The sequence below is a fragment of the Procambarus clarkii genome, chromosome 29 (assembly GCF_040958095.1).
Source record: "Procambarus clarkii isolate CNS0578487 chromosome 29, FALCON_Pclarkii_2.0, whole genome shotgun sequence".
NCBI lineage: Eukaryota > Metazoa > Arthropoda > Malacostraca > Decapoda > Cambaridae > Procambarus > Procambarus clarkii.
In genome coordinates, this window is record NC_091178.1 from 2,697,496 (window position 1) to 2,719,988 (window position 22,493).

Consider the following 22,493-nt stretch of genomic DNA (forward strand, 5'->3'; position numbering starts at 1 on the left):
AGTATTTAACACTTAACAACCTCTGTAATAGGAGAGTTCGTATCTCATTGAAACATTCCATTTTCTATGATAATCAAATGAAAACCCGTCATTCATTACCAACAGATCATCATTATCTAGTTAGAGTTCTAAATAATTTCCAGCGTTTTAATATTGCATTGTTTGTAATCCTCAACAACCATAGTTCATTATTTTGATTTAAATACCTAAGCGAGGTTTGCAATAGCAACGAATCATACGTTTTTTCCTAAATGTATTTCATGCAAGGGTATTGCAATATATCACCACAATATATCAATAGTAAGTGCATTAGCTCTAAATAAAACCATTTTCCCTTATAACCTCACAGATATTTCCTATCCACCACCTACACCCACTAAACGTGTGGCCCTTGGCAACTATTTAACTGGTCGGAGGCCAGTAAAGATACCAGGAGACGGATATGGTAACTCAGTTGTCGGGGCCACTGTGGCAGATACCGTGGTCGCGCGTGGTACTGTGCTCCGGTCGGATTACACCCCACCAGGCTTGTCCCTGCTGCCGCCAGTTTAAGAGTCGCTGGCAGCATTCACTGATCCCACAGCGCCTCCTGTGGGGCGCCTTCTGTGGGAGGAGCGGGCCGGGGAGTGGATATCGCGTCCGGCCGAAACAGAGGCGGAGTGCCATTGGAGACGAGGAAGACCATGCAGGAGCGGTTGCACACGTCGGAGAAGAAGGGTGGCCGTGTTGGATGGGTGTTCTCACCTGTGTGAAGCCTTCCACTCTGCCGCCTCGCCGCCCCCCGACACCCAGCAGCGCTACACACGCTGAGTATGATCAAGTGTCACAAATTCTTTTAACCGCTGATGCGTTATTCTCCTGTGTGCGGGTGTCGTCGTTACGCTTGGTAGCGAGGCGCCACGCTGGATGGCGGGGTATGTCGTGTTCTCTTCTCCGCACTTCTCTACCTCCCATTCTACTTCCTCTTCTCCCCCCCCCCAAAAAATAACAACTTTTTTGGTCATTTGACTTAGTTATTATCGCATGCAGCTTAGCTAATATATTATTTCCGCTTTCAGGTCCTTAATTTTTGCTGTGTGCCTCCTGTCTACTCTCTGTGTAACACCAGACCTTAACCTCTCCCCCTTCCCCTCTACACCGGGCCTCCTCCCCCAACACAACGCTCTGTATTACATTGTATAACTTTGTATAACTTCCGTAAAGGAAGTCTGCAAACCCGTTGGCTGTTGCAAGTAGACTCGTCACAGCCGAACCCAACTACTCTTCATCTTTCATCTACTAGATGCTTGCTATAAAAATTATATCGCTGCTATATGGACCCAATCCGTGTACATTTATAGTGCAGATCCAATTTGTAAAAAAAAAAATAATGTCAGAAATCAAGTAAAATGGAATTACCAATTTAAAACTGTTTATAAAAAATTATTTTTTTTCTTTGTATATATGAATCGTTGTCCCAGTGGACTCTAAAATATGGGGGTTCTCCGTGTGTTGGGGGGGGGAGGCACGGTCTCTCGTACAGATAAAAGCAGGGAATTTAATTTAAAAAATAATTTAGGATGCTATAATTTTACTTTCTTTTATATGATGAGAACTTTATAAACATATTTTTTTTCAAGGGAGAAATATTGATAGCATGCTACTAGATGTATATATATATATATATATATATATATATATATATATATATATATATATATATATATATATATATATATATATTATTTATATATATATATTTAATATATATATTATATATATATATATATTATATATATATATATATTTATATATATATATAATATATATATATATATATTTATATATATATATATATTATATATATATATATATATAATATTTATATATATATATTTATATATATATATAATATATATATATATATATATATATATATATATATATATATATATATATATATATAATATATATATAAATATATATATATATTGTTTTGGGTGATCTTCTAAACTCGAAGTTTGTTATCCATTGATTAAATTCAAACAAACCGTGTTTGTGTTAAGGGAAAAAAAAAAAAAACTGCAACACCTTGACTGTTTCTCCCTACACCCTGTCTGTTGTTTTCACCTCAGGCGAGGAAAGCTGGTGTACCTTCAAACACCCCAGACTCTTGTGTCCAGGACAACACCTTACCACTCCCTCCTCCTCCTCCCTGGCGGCCCAGCTGGCTACACAATCACCAAGCTGACAGTACAATTGAATGTGCCGTTAACGTATATCGTTTTTATAGAAGCTATATTCCAGCCGGCGAGAAGCTGAATCCCTACAGATCACCCCAACCATTAATCGAGTCGCGTCTGAGGGCATTCGGAGGGTTGGTGTAGTAACACGAGGATTGTATTTGGAATTGGCTGATTTTGTTAATCTATTATGCACGCCATACCCATCCCGTGGTGGTAGGGGAACCCATACCCATCATGTGCATGGTATTAGACCCCATACTCATTGTGTGGGTGGTAGTGGACCCCATACCCATCATGTTCATAGTATTAGACCCCCATACTCATTGTGTGGGTGGTAGTGGACCCCATACCCATCATGTTCCTAGTATTAGACCCCCATACCTATTGTGTGAGTGGTAGTGGACCCCATTCCCATCATGTGTATGGTATTAGACCCCCATACCCATTGTGTGGGTGGTAGTGGACCCCATACCCATCATGTGTATGGTATTAGACCCCCATACCCATTGTTTGGGTGGTAGTGGACCCCATACCCATCATGTGTGTGGTATTAGACCCCCATACCCATCATGTGGGTAGTAGTGGACCCTATATCCATCATGTTCTTAGTATTAGACCCCCATACCCATCGTGTGGGTAGTAGTGGACCCCATACCCATCATGTGGGTGGTAGTGGAAAAATGTACAGAGGCAAATAATGGGCTCAGTATATCACATAGGCCAACTGTAAGTTCTCTAAGAACTTTTGCAAGCATGCTGACAACCGTTTATGTAAACAAAAAATACCTCCGTCTATGAGGCATTTTGAGGGAGACATTGTGTTTAACATTACCATTATTACCCAAACAAGAAGCCTTGCTTTAGATGAGAGGGGGATTGATTGTGACAATTGCTTATGTATTCTTTCAGTCGTGTTTCGAACACCTGATTGTTGGATATATGACACTATACATATGATATATGACAATGTATCTGAAGCATATAACAGCGAATTCAATTTCTTTCTCTATTATGCATCCCATACCCATCCCGTGGGCTGTGGTGTAAAGGGTTACAGAGGCATATAATCGGTTCAAGAACTGAACCCCATAGATCGTTTAGGTAAGCAAATAACAATCTTTTGACGCTAGTTACACAATTATTAATGTTATATATGCATGTACACATATTCATACATACATATACATATATATACATATACATATATACATACACGTACATATTCAATCACCTACACAAATACACTCATCAATAATCTTTTGTATCACAAGTGATTCAACAAGAGGCTCACAACAGTCACTATACAAGGCACTTTACATCTATAGTGAGTCACACAGTTACTAGTCTTGCTGCACACCCACCCAACTGGGCGGCAGCTTTACAGTCATGTGCATGCATTACCTACAGTAAGCAAATTTTCGATACTTCGACAAGATTTCGGGCAGCACATCATTATGAATGAAGTTGAAGTACACATTTCTTGGACACTAATGATGGTGTAATCTCTAAATTCCTTTATTTTTTCACGTTCCATTATATAATGGCGCAAAGTATGCGAATAGTTCTGCTGACAAAGTTTACATTTAATCAGATCAACATTAGCAGATGTTACAAACTCCCAGTGGTACTTGTAGCCGAGCCTAAGCCTAGCAGTGGTAACATCTTAGAAGTCTGCTAACATTATTGGATGACCCATAGACGTGCGGTACTTCCTGCATAATAGAATGATGATAGATGGAGCAACTGGTGTGAATTTCACTCTGCCTCAAGTCTCCGAAATTTAGTTGATGTTCCCGGAATATTACTGCCCTCAGGCGTAAGTAGGAAATATGACTTCTAAATCAAGAAATTGTATCTGTAAAGATGATAGTGTGAATATTGCATATAACAGTGTATATGTGACATTTGCCATTATAAATATGACATATGACACTAGACAATGTATATATGATACAACAATGCAAATGTATGACGGCATATGTATGGCGTACCACAGTAAATGACATAACATATTCACAAATATGTCATATGCCAATGCATATGATATACACCAATGTAAACATATAACATGTGTACATTATAAACTCAAAGAATCATACATGGGCCTGTCGAAATGTAAATATTTCTCAAAACTAAAATAATCACATCAAATAAAAGGCTCGCAGGAAAATATCTGATATAGAGAGTTTATACCACACTGTTCGTAGCTCTGCCTGATGGAATTCAAGTCATGTGCTGAACACATGGGCCGTAAGATTTACTGCGTCTCTGCAGGGGCGGAAAACCTTCACTGAGATTCAACATAAGCATCTTGATATGACTCTAGTATTCTCTTAAAAAAACAGTACTAATAATAATTCAGTGTCTGAGAAAAAAAACTCAATATACGTGAGCTTTACATTTAACACACATTATATTAACGCTGTTCAACTGGCTTTGCATAATGGGAACGGTCAGTAGTTCAACCGTGCTTGTTATCGATACAAGCTTAAAGTATATATACAGGCTTCCTGTCTCCAGCAAAACGAATTATACATAGGCTTACATAAAAGCGGTGTACCCACTTTACATAAAAGAACATACAGATTCATACACCGACACTTGCGTGTGTATACATCAGAGTTTGTTGAGAGACCAGCGAAGCAGACTCTGGCAAAGAACGCTGATAAGAGGAGAGAGAGGAAGGAGAGGAGTGGGAGAGGAGAGGAGAGGAGGGAGGGAGGTAGAGGATGTTGGGGAGAGAGGGAAGTGAAGGAAGAATCAAATGGAATGGGAACGGGGGAAGGGGTATATAACTGGGAGGGATAGAACATGAGGAATGGTTGGGGAGAGGCAGAATATCAAGGGAAAGAGAAATCATAAGAAAGAGGAGGAGAGTAAAATAGATGAAGAGAACGAGCAGAGAAAGGAATGGAAAAGAAACGGGCGAAGGAAAGACATAAAGAAAAAAAAGAAAAACCGAAGATAAAGAGTGAAAGGAGAGAAGATGGTAAGGGAGTAGGAGGAGACGGAAGAGTAGGGAAAAGAGAGGGACAGGTTAGGAAAATGGGGAAAAGTTGAGTGGAGGAAAATAAACGGAAAAGAGATAAGAGGAACGGGATCTGATGGACTTGTGGAGGCCGTAGAGATGAATGTTTGGAAGGGGAGAGGAGGAGGTAGAAGCCAGCAGAAGGAAGGGGGGGGGGGGAGGGAAGGGGATTGTAATGACTGAGGAGGATAGAGGGAGTGGGGGGGGGATTATGGTGGGGGATGATATGGGGGGGAAGGCTCGGAGGAGGGGTGTGTTATTGTGGGGGAGGAGGAGGTTAACATTCCCCCCCTCCAGGGAATTCCTGAATAGCATAGATAAAAGCACAAGACCAGCCCTTGGTGACCATCTCCTGTATTGGCTCTATGATTCCTCTCGTGTGCTGCTGTATTGGCTCTATGATTACTCTCGCGTGCTGCTGTATTGGCTCTATGATTACTGTCGTGTGCTGCTGTATTGGCTCTATGATTCCTCTCGTGTGCTGCTGTATTGGCTCTATGATTACTCTCGTGTGCTGCTGTATTGGCTCTATGATTCCTCTCGTGTGCTGCTGTATTGGCTCTATGATTCCTCTCGTGTGCTGCTGTATTGGCTCTATGATTCCTCTCGTGTGCTGCTGTATTGGCTCTATGATTCCTCTCGTGTGCTGCTGTATTGGCTCTATGATTACTCTCGTGTGCTGCTGTATTGGCTCTATGATTCCTCTCGTGTGCTGCTGTATTGGCTCTATGATTCCTCTCGTGTGCTGCTGTATTGGCTCTATGATTCCTCTCGTGTGCTGCTGTATTGGCTCTATGATTCCTCTCGTGTGCTGCTGTATTGGCTCTATGATTCCTCTCGTGTGCTGCTGTATTGGCTCTATGATTCCTCTCGCGTGCTGCTGTATTGGCTCTATGACTCCTCTCGCGTGCTGCTGTATTGGCTCTATGAGTACTCTCGTGTGCTGCTGTATTGGCTCTATGACTCCTCTCATGTGCTGCTGTATAAGCTCTATGACTCCTCTCGCGTGCTGCTGATTTAGCTCTATATGTTTTCATGTTTTGCGATCTCTATGACTCGTCGCGAGTACTTTTTGTATTCGTTCTATGGTTCTCGTCTAGTTGTTGCAACGGCTCTATGGCTCTTCTCACGGGTTGCGGCTGTATTTGTTCTATATTTCCTATTGTATTGTTATATTGGCCTTAAGCCTTTAAGGCTCGGGTGCTGTTGCAATAACAACGTAAAAACATTTTCCACACAATTTTGTATATAATTTAGTCATTGATTATCTGCATAATTCTGGTAAAATTATGGCCTCATTAAAGGCTGATGTTAATTTCTCCAATTTGTAACTTGAAATAACGCAATAATTCTTTCATATTATATACACCGCGGAGACACTTACTGTACACACAAATATATATATATAAAATATTGAATGACGTATAAATAAACTGATGTTTATAATATGCAATGCAATGAATATATATATACGAGAAACATCAGAATCATGATTGGGAGTCTTTAGAGGGTCAGTCAGCTTAGTTACAAGCTTGTCTTCACTCGAAGCTGGGTATAGCTGTACGTAAACCGGCGTATAGCTGTTTCGTAATTCAGCGTAAGCTAACGTAACCCCGCGGAGAGGATAAGTCACAGTAACGTCAGGAAGCAGCCCGTAACAGCTGTCTAACTTCAAGGTACCTATTTACTGCTAGGTAGCAGGGGGATCAGGGTGAAAGAAACTGGCCATTTGTCTCTGCCGGCGCCGGGAATCAAACCCGGGCTACAGGATTACAAGTCCCGCGCGCTGTCCACTCAGCTACCAGCACCCCTTTGTGTGTGTACCCCTTTGTGTGTGTGTGTGTGTGTGTGTGTGTGTGTGTGTGTGTGTGTGTGTGTGTGTGTATTCACCCAGTTCTATTCACCTAGTTGTGTTTGCGGGGGTTGAGTTCTGCTCTTTCGGCCCGCCTCTCAACTGTCAATCAACTGCTACTATTATTTTTCCCCCACACCACTCACACCCCAGCAAGCAGCCCGTGACAGCTGACTAACTCCCAGGTACCTATTTACTGCTAGGTAACAGGGGCATCAAGGTGAAAGAAACTGCCCATTGTTTCTCGCCGGCGCCTGGAATCGAACCCAGGACCACAGGATCACTCGACCAGCGTGCTGTCCTCTCAGCCACCGGCACCTGTGTGTGTGTGTGTGTGTGTGTGTGTGTTTTTTACTAGTTGTGTTTACTAGTTGTGTTTTTGCGGGGGTTGAGCTTTGCTCTTTCGGCCCGCCTCTCAACTGTCAATCAACTGTTTACTAACTACTTTTTGTTTTCACACTACACACACACACACCCCAGGAAGCAGCCCGTGACAGCTGACTAACTCCCAGGTACCTATTTACTGCTAGGTAACAGGGGCACTTAGGGTGAAAGAAACTTTGCCCATTTGTTTCTGCCTCGTGCGGGAATCGAACCCGCGCCACAGAATTACGAGTCCTGCGCGCTATCCACCAGGCTACGAGGCCCCTAAGTGTGCCCCTGTGTGTGTGTGTGTGTGTGTGTGTGTGTGTGTGTGTGTGTGTGTGTGTGTGTGTGTGTGTGTGTGTGTGTGTGTGTGTGTGTGTGTGTGTGTGTGTGTGTGAATGAGAGTGAGTGCATGTGTTAATTCAGTAAACACATTAGTAGTTATCAAGTTAGTAAACATAATCAAGTTAGTATAAGCACTAACGGACCTCAAGTGAGAATAGAGAGAACACGATATTTCTGCCTCTTGTCCAAAACCCGAAGAAAGTATAGCTAAGACTAAGCATGAAGTGGTCAACTGATTCGTTTAATTCTCTGATGATTGATTGATGAAGATTAAGCCACCCAAAAGGTGGCACGGGCATGAATAGCCCGTAAGTGGTGGCCCTTTGGAGCCATTGCCAGTATCAAGAGCTGATACAGGAGACCTGTGGAGGTGCAACTGCACCCTAGTGACGGGAGATGTCTCCCGTGTTTAATTCTCTATTTACACTTTGTCTTCGCGTTGAATTGTGTTGCTGGCGACCTGGCTGCAACACTCGCGTCCTCTCCAACACTATACATCCCAATTTGACATATAAATCTCGCTAAATTGACGTAATGTCCCTTTTTCTGCCCGTGGGTCCTCGGTTAGATTCGGTCAGGTTAGTACGTCAGTTTAGTGACGTTGGGAACAATGGAAGAGGACGCGGGGCTGGTTTCTACTGACGGTCCTCTTGAACTGCCATAACTGACACAATAAGTGCTTCTAAAACGCCTTGAACTCAATTTCTACCGACCTAACCTAACCTAACCGATAAAATGATAGAAAACGAGAGTGTGAATCGCTACTTTTCATAGTATTCCTTGTTTTGTCTGTTGGAGATTGTGGTGTGAAAGTGCATTGTATTATTTGAGATGACAGGTTGTAAGGGGATAACGTTGAGTTATCTGAAGTTATGTTGCCCATTTGTCTCCCGATTGAATGCCCAAATTTTCAGGATTATCGAAAATTTTGCTTCCCGTTGGTTCATTGGTTCATTGTCACTTGCTAATCTAAACGAACTATGGGGTTCAGTTTCTGAACCCACTATGTGCCTCTGTAACCCTTTCCACCACCGTCCAAGGGATGGGTATGGGGTGCGTACCAAAGAAAGAAATTGAATTGAATTGGTTCCCATACGCCATACATCTCTCAATACGTAAATCTGACTCCTTCGACAGCGGCCCCCTTTTGTCTAGTCCCATACATCACGAGTGAATGATATTGTGGAACTCTTGCCTCTGCTGTGACCAGAATACCTATATACAATCCTACTGGCTTACGATTTGTATTGATAAACACTTTTGGTTTCGTTGGAATAAGCCAGGGTGTAGGGCTAAGCCGGCATACACTGGGTTACGTCAGGTCCCGCTGGGTTATGATGACCAAATTACACACCAGAAGATGGAGAAGCGACGACGTTTCGGTCCGTCTTGGACCATTATCACGTCTTGTCACACATCACACACACACGACTTGATAATGGTCCAGTGAGGGACCGAAACGTCGTCGTTTCTTCATCTCCTGAATTGTGGTCTGTGTGTGTGTGTGCGTGTGTGTGTGTGCATGTGTGGGCGGGGAAATCCGTTGATTGACGGACAGTTGAGAGGCGGGTCGAAAGAGCAGAGCTCAACCCCGCAAGCACAACTAGGTGAATACAACTAGGTGAATACAACTTGGTGAATACAACTAGGTGAATACACACACAGAGAACCAGAAGCTCAACCCCTGTGCACATTCACAGATACATAAAAATCCTTATCCAGAGATTAATGTTTGTGCCCCGGCTACAGGCACACGGGGCAAAATTACTGTAATATCCACAGGCGCTCATTAGCGAGCGGCAGCTCTGGTACATTACCTGCCCATTGACAACGCCTCACACAACCAACATTTTTTTTTTCTTGTTTTCCGGCTTTGAATTACGAGTTCACCGGTTCTCTTTATTTTCAGTATGACAACAAGAAAATATATATATATCACTGCTTATAGGCTTTGAAAGGGGTTAGTTTGGGGTCTGGTCCCCTTTCTCTTGCTATTTACAAAATCAATTATATATATATATATATATATATATATATATATATATATATATATATATATATATATATATATATATATATATATATATATATATATATATATATATATATAATTTATTTTAGAGGGTGTGCAACAGTCTGTATTTTGTAGATTTCGTGCATAGTAGCAATAGATACTATCATACATTCCATCCATATTAGCTATAGATACGATAATACATTAAATCAGTATTAGCTATAGATACTATAATTTTAGGAACACATTCCCATACATTATATCTATGAAAGAGATTCCTTGGTAGTATATCATTGTAAGAAATTACTGAACTGCATATTCTCACGAATAACTTCCTAAATACTTTATCTCGAATAACTTCTCAGACAGTATCACATAGCTTCGAAAGTTTTAGTTAAACAACGCCGCTTATAACGTGTATCTTATCTGACTGAACAGTGTAACCAGATTAAGTAACGGGTGTGTCCAGTAGCTAGATGGGTGACAACATGGTCACTGCCTCACCCTTGGTTAGTGTCAGTGATAAGCCAATAAAGGGCTTCCTGTCCCCGACAACGTAAACTCAATTTATAATGACCAGATTCATGATATGCGATTCGCAGCGTTTTGGCTTCTCTCGGTTGTGATGTGCGAGGGAGCCTCGCCACATCTCTCAACGGTGATGTGAAAAACGGAGGAATTTTTATTTCTTGTAATCAAAGTGGAGAAAATGATCCATGTATCACGTTATAGTCACGACCTGAGTATTTCTCATAGAAATAAGTGGATTTCCTTACCAAGGACAACCAAGAAATAAGGTAAGGGTTCGGGTTGAATAAAGTGGTAACACAGTAGATGTGTTATCGCTGGATAGTTTCAAGTGCAGGTTAGACATACGTATATGAATGAGTTGTGATGGATATGAATGAATATTCATATCCATTCTATGTATTGTCTTTACCAATAGGGACAAGGCCTATTGTCCCTATTGCTCCATATGGGACAATAGGCTTTCTGTAATTTCCATTATGCTGGTTCACATGGCTGTGAGAGGTAGCTTATCTAACACTGATCTCATAGTGAAGCGGAGGGAATGAGTAGATTGATTGAGAGATGAAGATTAAGCCACCCAAGAGGTGGCACGGGCATGAATAACCCGTAAGGGAGGGGAATGAAGTAAGTCAAGGGAGGGACAAATATGCGGCCCACCATCCTTTTATATACCGCTTCGGGTCACTTTCTTCCTCAACCGCATTTTTGGGCACCCAACTAACCATTTCAGCTGAAAGTACAATTTACGAATTTGCAAATTAGTTTATTTTGTGTCACAATAACGTGGCTGAAGTATGTTGACCAGACCACACACTAGAAAGTGAAGGGACGACGACGTTTCGGTCCGTCTTGGACCATTCTCAAGTCGGCTTGAGAATGGTCCAGGACGGACTGAAACGTCGTCGTCCCTTCACTTTCTAGTGTGTGGTCTGGTCAACTTATTTTGTGTCTGTTGTGTCCATTCCAAAGACGGTGCTTTAAAAGTCCGGTACAATAAAGAACGTTTCTAAATATCTGTCCAGTAAGTACATTATGGTTCTAAGCAGACCACCGGAAAAGTTTTAGACGCGAATTAGACGTCTGTGAACGTCAGGGCTCTGAACTCCAGCGGGCAGTTTGCGTGGGCACTGGGTTGTTAGCGGGCACTGCCATGCCTAGCTATTCGAGGCTGTTGGAGCTTAACAGTTATGAGAAGCAATGTTCAGTGTACTTGAAACCTAATATTGTTAGCAAAGAAACGGCCATATTCGACTTGAGAATGGTCCAGGACGGACCGAAACGTCGTCGTCCCTTCACCTTCTAGTGTGTGGTCTGGTCAACATACTTCAGCCACGTTATTATGACTCATCGCCTGCATAAGAAACGGTCATTTAATGAAGAGCGTCGGATGGCACAAAAGTAGAAAACTTGAACTTTTTGTTGAAGTAGAGGAAATGCCAACATGTGTGATTTGGTGACCAGAGCATGACTCAAGGTGCTACATTATCACACACATGTTCCAGGGTCAACTTCCAGAGTTGAACTACATCCTTTCAACAAGCTGCACGATACAATATTTATAAACATGAAGAAAATGTGCATAAACTGGAAAATAATGAATGGGTTCGAGATGAAGCTCTCACGATGAATCACAGAACTCTTGTATGAAGTGAGTACAAAGAGGCAACGATGCAATAAACTGGCTGTATTCGTGACTTTGAGATAAAAATACAGCATTTTGAAAGGCAACTTACAGAGAGTAATAATTCCTTCTCACCATCCTATAAATCCCAGCAACACATACCTGAATTTTATGCTAGTCCACACAAAAAAGGGCTGCAATTATTTTTGCAAAGATGTATCACGCTATTGTGATGTCCTTGTGTGTTAAATAATGAGTTTCCCGAAAAGTTTACTGACTTTAAATACCCCAATAGAGGTTTCTAAACAAAATTTGCTTCCTAATCTATATAAGTGTTACGAAGTATCAGAATGTTTTCAGCTAGAAAATAGTTGTTAGTGTGCTTCTGTTTTTGAGAGAATAGTTTTAGTGTTGATGTTTGTTAATGTTTATCAATATTGATATCAAGACTCCCGGTGGAACGGTGTACTTGCAAGTTACTCACTGAAGAGGCTCTGACAGCTGAGTGGACAGCGCTCGGGATTCGTAGTCCTGAGGTTCCGGGTTCGATCCCCGGCAGAGGCAGAAACAAATGGGCAGAGCTTCTTTCATCCTGATACTCGTTATCACCTAGCAGTAAATAGGTACCTGGGAGTTAGACAGCTGCTACGGGTTGTAAAAAAAAGGAGATCTGGTCGAGGACCGTGCCGCGGGGACGCTAAGCCCCGAAATCATCTCAAGATAACCTCAAGATAAGATAGCTATATTGTCCTAGCGTTATACTGCCGCAATATCTATGGAACATACCGTAGGCTATACACAGTGAACTGGGGTATATCTATCAGAAAGTCTTGGGAGGAGTGCGGTGGAGTCGATCCCGGGTCCGGAGTCTGGGACGTTGGTTCCAAACCACCGCCTTACTCCAAAACATTTTCTGACCGTAGGTTATACTCAAGGAAAATATACTTCCACATGCCGAAGCTACCCTGAGATAACTACATTACACTCTAAATATACTGCTACATAGGGAAGCTGCCACAGGTTATATTGCAGCAGAATATACTGCTAAATGGAGAATCCATCTCACTGAAGCAATTTAAAAAATTTACAATTTATTCTGTCGAAAGGGGATGGAGCCACATGCAACACTTTAGCCGAGGCATCCCATCACTCTGAATCATGCTGTACTACAGCGGATCCAGGTGCATCATACTGTAATACAACGGATCCATGTGCATCATACTGTACTACAGCGGATCCATGTGCAGCATACTGTACTACAGCGGATCTATGTGCATCATAGTGTACTAGAGCGAGGACACTCTAAATCATACTCTACTACACTAGGGGCAGTTATAGCACGTTGTTATTGTCATGAGAGGAACATCCACTCCATTTTTTTAGAGGTAAAAATTGTTGATATTATAGTGTACGTTCAAGAGGTCCCTTCTGGGAGCTGTAGGCAGATATGAGCAAGCGGGAGCTGCCTGAAAGAGGCCGCAAGTGGGAGCTGCCTGAGAGGGGCCGCAAGCGGGAGCCACCTGATAGGCCACAAGCGAGAGCCGCCTGAGAGGGGCCGCAAGCGGGAGCCACCTGATAGGCCACAAGCGAGAGCCGCCTGAAAGGGGCCGCAAGCGGGAGCCGCCTGAGAGGCCGCAAGTGGGAGCTGCCTGAGAGGGGCCGCAAGCGGGAGCCGCCTGAGAGACACCGCAAGCGGGAGCTGCCTGAGAGGCCGCAAGCGGGAGCCGCCTCAGAGGCCGCAACGGAATACGTCGGACGAGGGAGGAGCGTCACCGGACATTAGTCAGATTCTGTGTACACCGGAATTGTGTCACCTTGTTTTTGTGATGATGATGTACGTCGACTATAGTACGTAAGGGTGCGTGCATTTGGCCCGCCTACATCAGGGTCTGTACGTCGACTGTAGTACGTAAGGGTGCGTGCATTTGGCCCGCCTACATCAGGGTCTGTACGTCGACTGTAGTACGTAAGGGTGCGTGCATTTGGCCCGCCTACATCGTGGTCTGCGCGTCGACTATAGTACGTAAGGGTGCGTGCATTTGGCCCGCCTACATCATGGTCTGTACGTCGACTGTAGTACGTAAGGGTGCGTGCATTTGGCCCGCCTACATCATGGTCTGTACGTCGACTGTAGTACGTAAGGGTGCGTGCATTTGGCCCGCCTACATCATGGTCTGCACGTCGACTGTAGTACGTAAGGGTGCGTGCATTTGGCCCGCCTACATCATGGTCTGCACGTCGACTATAGTACGTAAGGGTGCGTGCATTTGGCCCGCCTACATCATGGTCTGCACGTCGACTATAGTACGTAAGGGTGCGTGCATTTGGCCCGCCTACATCATGGTCTGCGTGTGGACATGTGAGTTAGCGTGGGGGGGTGTGTACTCTCCTAGTTATGGTCACCTACTTGAGCTTACAGGGGTCGAGCATCTGCTCTTAAGCTCCGCCTTTCGAGCACCAGCAGTTCTATGCAGTGATTCTCTCTCTCCCCCCCCCCCCTTTCCCCATGCTTTTTTCTGATTAACTTTATATTTATTCGAAATGGCTCCGACAACTTTTTCATCTAGTTCATTCCTCTCATGTACGACCCTTAGACTGAAAAAGACCTTCTGACATCTCTGACTCGTCTGTGTTTCCAGTTTGTAATTATCCTCTCGTTGTACTGTTCCTCACTTTGAACATTGTTTCCATATCTACTCTTATCAATTTCCCTTAGTATCCTGCATGTCGTTATCGTGTCTGCCCTATTCTTTATTTCTTCCAGTGTAGTAATGTCCAGTTCCCTGATTTTCCTTATAGCTCAGTTCTCTTAACTCAGGAACGAACCTTATTGCACATCGTTGGTCCTTTTTCTGGTTTGGTTTGTGTTTCTCCAGATAGATTATAGATTCCATGCCGGTGCAGCATACTCAAGGAAAGGTCTCACAAACGACGTTTTCAGCGCTTGGAAGGGCTCTTTGTCCAAGTTGCTGAAGGCTGACCGGATGCTTACCAGTATACCTTACCTTACCATCACATTCCAGTATACCTTACCCTACTAGTATACCTTACCTTACCCTTCACATTCTGAGGAGACAAAGCCTAGATACTGGCGTTATCCCTGACATACTAAAAACAGCAGAGATAGCACCACTCCATAAAGGAGGAAATAAGGCAGAAGCAAAAAATTACAGACCGATAGCACTAACATCGCACATCATAAAAAATTTTGAGAGAGTGCTAAGAAGTAAGATCACAAAATACATGGAATCACAGCATCTCCATAACCCCGGACAACATGGTTTCAGAACAGGGCGCTCTTGCCTGTCGCAGTTGCTGGACCACTATGATATGGCATTAGATGCTATGGAAGACAAACAAAACGCTGATGTAATTTACACAGATTTCGCAAAAGCTTTTGATAAATGTGACTATGGTGTTATTGCACATAAAATGCGTTCAAAAGGAATTACCGGGAAAATAGGCAGATGGATCTACAATTTCCTGACTAACAGAACCCAATGTGTTCTGAAACAGAAACCACGTACAAAACTCAGGCAAATCATAACATAGAACGAAAAGGCAATGTAAAGGATCTGGGTGTACTCATGTCGGAAGACCTTACCTTTAAAGAACACAATAAAGTAGCCGTCACAACTGCAAGAAAAATGACAGGTTGGATAACAAGAACTTTTCACACTAGAGATGCTATACCGATGATGATACTTTTCAAAACGCTTGTGCTCTCTAGAGTGGAGTACTGCTGCACAATGACAGCCCCTTTCAAAGCTGGAGAAATTGCCGACCTGGAGAGCGTGCAGAGATCCTTTACTGCTAGAATCCACTCAGTAAAACATCTAAATTACTGGGACCGACTAAAGAGCCTAAATCTGTACTCCCTTGAGCGCAGGCGGGAGAGATACATAATAATTTACACGTGGAAAATAATTGAGGGGCTGGTCCCAAACCTGCACACAGAAATAACATCCCATGAGACCAGGAGGCATGGCAGGATGTGCAGAATACCCCCGTTGAAAAGCAGAGGTGCAACAGGTACTCTGAGAGAGAACTCTATCAACATCAGAGGCCCGAGACTGTTCAATACGCTTCCACTACACATAAGGGGCATAACTGGCCGACCCCTCACAGTGTTCAAGAGAGAACTGGATAAGCACCTCCAAAGGATACCTGATCAACCAGGCTGTGACTCATACGTCAGGCTGCGAGCAGCCACGTCTAACAGCCTGGTTGATCAGTCCAGCAACCAGGAGGCCTGGTCGACGACCGGGCCGCGGGGACACTAAGCCCCGGAAGCACCTCAAGGTAACCTCAAGGTAACCATATGCTGCCCTCGTTATTCTGCTGGTGAGTGCCTCTGGTGTTAGGTCTTATGTCCTCTCCAATGTCTTTCTCTTGTTGAAAGTGTGAAGGCGCCTTCTCTTCATCCTGTATTGTATTTGAGGCCACTTTGGTCCAACTTCAATCTCTATTGCTATGCATTTGTCAGGATTTGTCTAGTAGTAATTTCTTACTCCATCTCTGGAGATCGTCCAGGTCATCTTGCAATGTATTACAGTCGTCCTCTGTTCCGATTCTTCTCATTAATTTAGCGTCGTCAACAAACATTACATGAATTAGCTTACTTCATCTGTTTGATCGTTTGCATACATTATAGGAACCGGATGGACCTTATACCAACCTTAAACCTATTTGATAACTCAAGATTCCGTTCAACACTGTCTTTATTTACTGCAAGCTTAGCAAGGGCGTCAACTTTGTTATGTTCCTGTAGGCCAATGAGAGAAGGAATCCACAACGTTTTGATATTTACAAAATGTTATTAAGTATCCACTCATTATCTCTGCCCATTCAGATATTTATCCTGTTACTGTTAATTTTGCCATCTTCCTGAAAGATATTCGTTCACCCACTTAAATACTCTTCGCTATACACCAGACTAGATTCTAATTTGCATTGAAGTCGCTTATGAAGAACATCGTCAGAAGCTTCCTGGCAGTCCAGGATAAGGCAGTCCGTCCAGGCCTCTCTTGTCTGTTTGAGTGTTAACATCTCGCCGTAGAACTCTAATAAAGTGGAAAAGCAGGATTTTCCTTTCCTTAATTCAAATGTTATAACGAGTCCAGAGAATGACGAAGCTGACTCTTTTTAGGATCCACGGAGAGATCTTTTGTGGGCCCGGACTCTCGTCACATTCAGCTCCTTTTTCTCCACATTTCTTCTTCTGACGTCACTTCTATTTCCTCCCTTTTGTTCTCTGGTAGTAACTGTTCCACGTGAAATCGTTGATGAGGGAGGACAGCTTTAGTTCCATCTTCAAAACTTCCAGATAGCCTTCACTGAGTTCTTTGCACACTTCCTTATCTTTTTCTATTAGGCCGAATTTTCTTCCACGTAGCTTGATCACTTTCTGATTACCGACATCTTCCATTTCACGTAGCTATATTGTAGTTCAGTCTGATCCTTGGCCCTGGATGCTATGTCGTTCTTATACTGCTTCTCTGCTGCTCTCCGAATTCATGTGAAATCATCTTTCTTTTCTATATATATTATCTGCTTCCTCTATTTTTCGTATGATATTTTGCTTCTTTTTACTTATAAGCGTTTTCATATTGACAAGTTAGCTCTAAAACATGGGTATTTTTTTGTAATGGTTCCTTTATCTCTTAAGGACGTTATAATTCTTGCTTCAGCTTCTTTGCGTTTGCTAGTTAAACAGTCCATCGCGTCTTTTGTTGTTTTTTCTATCAGTTCTATTTCCCATGACATTCTTTCTAAGAATGATCGGACTTATTGGTTCATTTTCTCTAGATGCTCCCTCCTTTTCCTCATTATTTCTATCTATAAGTTTGCATGCTATGGTTGTTAAGGACACTAGTCTGTAATTGAGTGATTCCTGTCTGTTCCCTTTTGTGTGTATGTGTTTTGGTATGACCTGTGGTTCCTTAAAGCTATTTAGTACCAATCCCGTCAGCAGTGATACATTGCAGATCATTGTAAGGGGTTTGAACAATATTTCCGCTTTTTCCTTTAGGACTGAAGGAGAGACCTTGACAAGTCCCTTAATTTTTGTCTCGTCACGTCCCCTTAGCTGATCTTTTTGTTTACATGGCATGACAAGGATGCCTGTTAGGAATATCCAAGTCCATTTGCTTGACTCATTTACTGTTAGGTGAACAGAGGCATCAGGTTAAATGAAACGTGCCCAGATGTCTCTGTCCTATCGCGAAATCGAACCCGGGACATTTCGCTTGTGAGTCAACTACGCTGACTACTACGCTACAGGACACTCTTATATTGATCTCAGTTCCAGCGCAGAAGGAACTTTGAATGAATTGAATGAAGTTAAATATTTTATTCCCAAATGCCGGTTTTGTACATTAATAGTTTACACACATTTAGAGGTAGTTCTCAGGTAGTTGTTCCAACGAAGCTCTAAAGACCTCTTATAGTCTTGTTTAGTTCTTCACATATATCTCTATCATTCGGTGTTAGCTGTCAACTCCTTTTGGTAAACCTGTCAACCTGTTGACTTGTCAAGTGTTCCGCCAAGTGTCCCGGTTGATCCTCAACTTTAGATTATGCCGTTTATGTATATTTTCTTTGTTTCGCCATTTTATGCGCACAAATATAGTTTCTTGTTTTCCTGCTCCTTTTCCTATTCACTGTTGCATTGTTTTCAAGTACTTTTTTCTATTTTCTTCAACTTAGGACATTGTCTTTCTTTCATTTTCCGTTAAACCATGGACGGGTAATCTACTCCCTTGCTCTCCTACCTCTTTGGAGGGTAAAAGGCGGTACGTTCCTCAACAAACATTTCTGTTTCATGTATTCTATCGTATCCTGTACTGATTTGTCCCTTAGTTCTACTTCCCGTAGAATTATCTCAAGGAACTCCCTTATTTCTTCATTATTCCTTCTACGATATAGCATCTTATTTTTCCTGGTTATCTCTTCTCTTTTGGCTCTTAGCTCTACCATACACATAAATTATTAATGTAACCTGGCATCAATTATTAATGTAACCTCTCATCAGGAAAGGTCAACCGTGCAAAGAAGCAAATATGAATTATTCACGTCTTGTTACGATGCACTCTAGAGTTGAGTAATTACGTTATAAATTATACTGTATAATTTACGTTATAAATTATACTGCAGCCTATACTGTCCGTATATAAATACGGACAGTATAGGCTGCAGGTGTTCAGATATGTTGACGGAACTACATACAGTGTGTATGTAGTCTCTGAACAACGGCAAATCAAAATAAATGGACATCCCAAGATTAAGATACACGTTAATGCATGATTAACTCGTCACTGTCACTCAAGTAAAGGACTGTGTAGGGCCTGGCCAGTAACTGAATGGGTGATCGCGCGGACAACCAGATAACCAGTTTCCTGTCTTGACAACGGTATACCATATATGAGTGTATCTGTGAGCGTGCGCACGCGTATTGGTCTCTGGTAGTCAGCTCCAGCCAGATAAGGCCGGTGCCTCCTGGATTAAGCTGTCCGAGCCGCTTGACCTTATCCAGCGTGAAGCGTCAAAACATTGGTTAGGCCTGTTGTCACGCGGGAGTGTTGTTAAGGCCACCACAACTGCCTACTGACCCACACAACTCAAGCTCTAGAGCGTGTACTATTGATGTCAATACAAAATACACCGGGAATCGTAATACATCTCTTGCTTTTCCCTAACAGGAAAACATGAAGACATTCTACAGCTGTTGTGTGAATTGTGTGATGGGTACGTATGAAGTACTCATCCTGAGTACTTCACGTGTAAGTACTCATCCTGAGTGTAACGTGTAAGTACTCATCCTGAGTACTTCACGTGTAAGTACTCATCCTGAGTACTCACGTGTAAACTCTACAAGCACGACCTGAGACATGATCTCGAAAATTATGTTATTGAAATTGAAATAAGTTTATTGAGGTAAAATACACACAAAGGGATGAGGTAGCTCAAGCTATTCTCACCCCGTTAATTATGTTATTGAATGTCCATTCGTCAGAGCTGCCGGTGTGAGGTATTTGGAGCTCTCTGATTGCTTCATGCACTCTCGCCCTCTTGAACATGGCCTCATAATCCATCCAAAATTTGCCAGTGTTGGCTCATTGATTACATGCTCCGTCATGACTGACTATCCTGGACGATGGAGACTTTAGTACCACATAACCAGCTCTTGATACCACTCCTGTAACCCTTCATGTTGTTTAAGCAAATAGCAGAAATGCGCATTTACCCATGTTAATTAAATACAATAATAAGTTCCACTTAGCCATACCATAATCGAGTTCTCCTCTAAGTATCTCTCTAACATCAATAATTACTGCAGATCAACACTGAATTCACGCGATTTTGTATGATGCCTGTCCCCTTGACGCTACACCATGCCTCATTGGCTGTCCATGTCTGCTGCTGTCATTGTACAGGAAGGCTATTGTCTCAAATGCATAAATTTCTGAACTAGTTACTATTTTATTTTAAAAACTCCCCCCCCCCCCCCTCCCCTGCATATTCTGAACGTTCTGTATTGCATGTTGCAAGTTCCAATGTTCACAACTTCTAGCTTTTCTACGCAATTTTGTTTGACAATGTCGTTTAATTAATTTGTTTCAGCCGCCAGCAACTTGTGTTTTCTAATTTGTGATTTCAGTCAACATCAGAAAACGGGAGTGTGTGTGTGTCCTTGCCTAGGTGTGCTCGCTGGGTCGTGTTAGGCTCCATTTGTATTCACCTAGTTGTGCTTGCGGGGGTTGAGCTCTGCTCTCTCGGCCCGCCTCTCAACTGTCACTCAATCTACTGTAACTAACTCATTTTTTTCCCACACACACACACACACACACCCAAGAAGCAACCCGTAACAGCTGTCTAACTCCCAGGTGCCTATTTACTGCTAGGTAACAGGGATATCAGGTTGAACGAAGCTCTCCCCATCTGTTTCCGCAGGCGCCGGAAATCGGACCCCCGGACCACAGGGCTACGTATCCAGCGTTCTGTCCACTCAGCCACCAGCGCCCATCATGTACTCACCTATTTGTGCTTGCGGGGGTTGAGCTTTGGCTCTTTGGTCCCGCTTCGGTGTGTGTGTGTGTGTGTGTGTGTGTGTGTGTGTGTGTGTGTGTGTGTGTGTGTGTGTGTGTGTGTGTGTGTGTGTGTGTGTGTGTGTGTGTGTGTGTGTGTGTGTGTATTCACCTAGTTGTGCTTGCGGGGATTGAGCTCTGCTCTCTTGGCCCGCCTCTCAACTGTCACTCAATCAACTGTAACTAACTCATTTTTTCCCACACACACACACACACACCCAGGAAGGAGCCCGCGACAGCTGACTAACTCCCAGGTACCTATTTACTGCTAGTTAACAGCGGCATAGGGTGAAAGAAACTCTGCCCATTGTTTCTCACCGGCGCCCAGGATTGAACCCGGGACCACAGGATCACGTGTCCAGCGTGCTGTCCGCTCGGCCGGCCGGTCCCACTATAAGTGTGTGTATGTGTGAGTAAATGGGGATGACATCAGAAGACAAAAGTCGGGAAGGAAGTAGCCCGGGTCGAGCCATCCTGCTGGGTCCTCACTGACATCACACCTAGTTTCTTGGGACGAGGATGACATTGGCGGCAAGTTCCAAGGTGACTCTGTGACGACGCCTGTGATGACAGCCCGCCAAACACACACCGAAACTACGACGTTGGTACAACGTTCGAACAAGTTTTAACACCTCCTAACCAGCTATAACAACCAATATAGCAAGTTGTAACAACGTTCTAATACGTCATAAACACGTTAAGCCAAGATGTAACAACTTTATTACAAGTTGTAATAAGCGTAAAATAGAGACAGTTTCGGTTTGTGTTTCCAGGGAGGTGTGGTCTGAGTGTCTGTAATTACCTAAGTGTAGTTACAGGATACAAACTACGTTAAAAACTACTGGGAAGACGGGATACTCGTCGTGTCCCGTCTTCCCAGCTCTCCTTGTCATATGACACTCAGAAACTCCGCCGGGAATTGAACCCGAGACATTAGGACTACGGACCCCAAGCGCTGTCCATCCAACTGCGATGCCTCCTGTGTGTACTTACTTAATTGTACTCACCTAATTGTGCTTGTGGGGGTTGAGCTCTGGCTTTTTGGTCCCGCCTCTCAACTGTCAATCAACTGGTGTACAGATTCCTGAGCCTACTGGGCTCTATCATATCTACATTTGAAACTGTGTATGGAGTCAGTCTCCACCACATCACTGCCTAATGCATTCCATCTGTTAACTATTCTGACACTGAAAAAGTTCCTTCTAACGTCCCTGTGGCTCTTGTGGGTACTCAGTTTCCACCTGTGTCCCCTTGTTCGCGTACCACCCGTGTTAAACAGTTTATCTTTATCTACCCTGTCAATTCCTCGAGAATTTTATGGGTAGTGATCATGTCTCCCCTTACATATAATATACTATATATTTCATTAAATATATACAATATACTCCCTTTACTCCCCTCCCCTTACATGTGTGTGTGGGTACT

At 43.0% G+C, this 22,493-nt stretch overlaps 1 protein-coding gene across 4 annotated transcripts in view; it reads left to right on the forward strand.

Moving 5' to 3' along the window:
• The first annotated feature begins 443 nt into the window (after positions 1 to 443).
• Positions 444 to 22,493, forward strand: part of LOC138349558 (single Ig IL-1-related receptor-like) — a 44,008-nt gene continuing 21,958 nt past the window's right edge. For 3 of the 4 annotated variants that reach the window (XM_069333262.1, XM_069333265.1, XM_069333267.1), the window contains exon 1: positions 444 to 810. Coding sequence is in view for 1 of the 4 variants with exons in the window: in XM_069333267.1 (XP_069189368.1) it covers positions 731 to 810 (80 nt within the window). In the remaining 3 variants the exon portion in view is untranslated. Of the gene's footprint in view, positions 915 to 22,493 lie in introns of all 4 variants that reach the window. The other variant, XM_069333263.1, reaches the window with a different exon arrangement.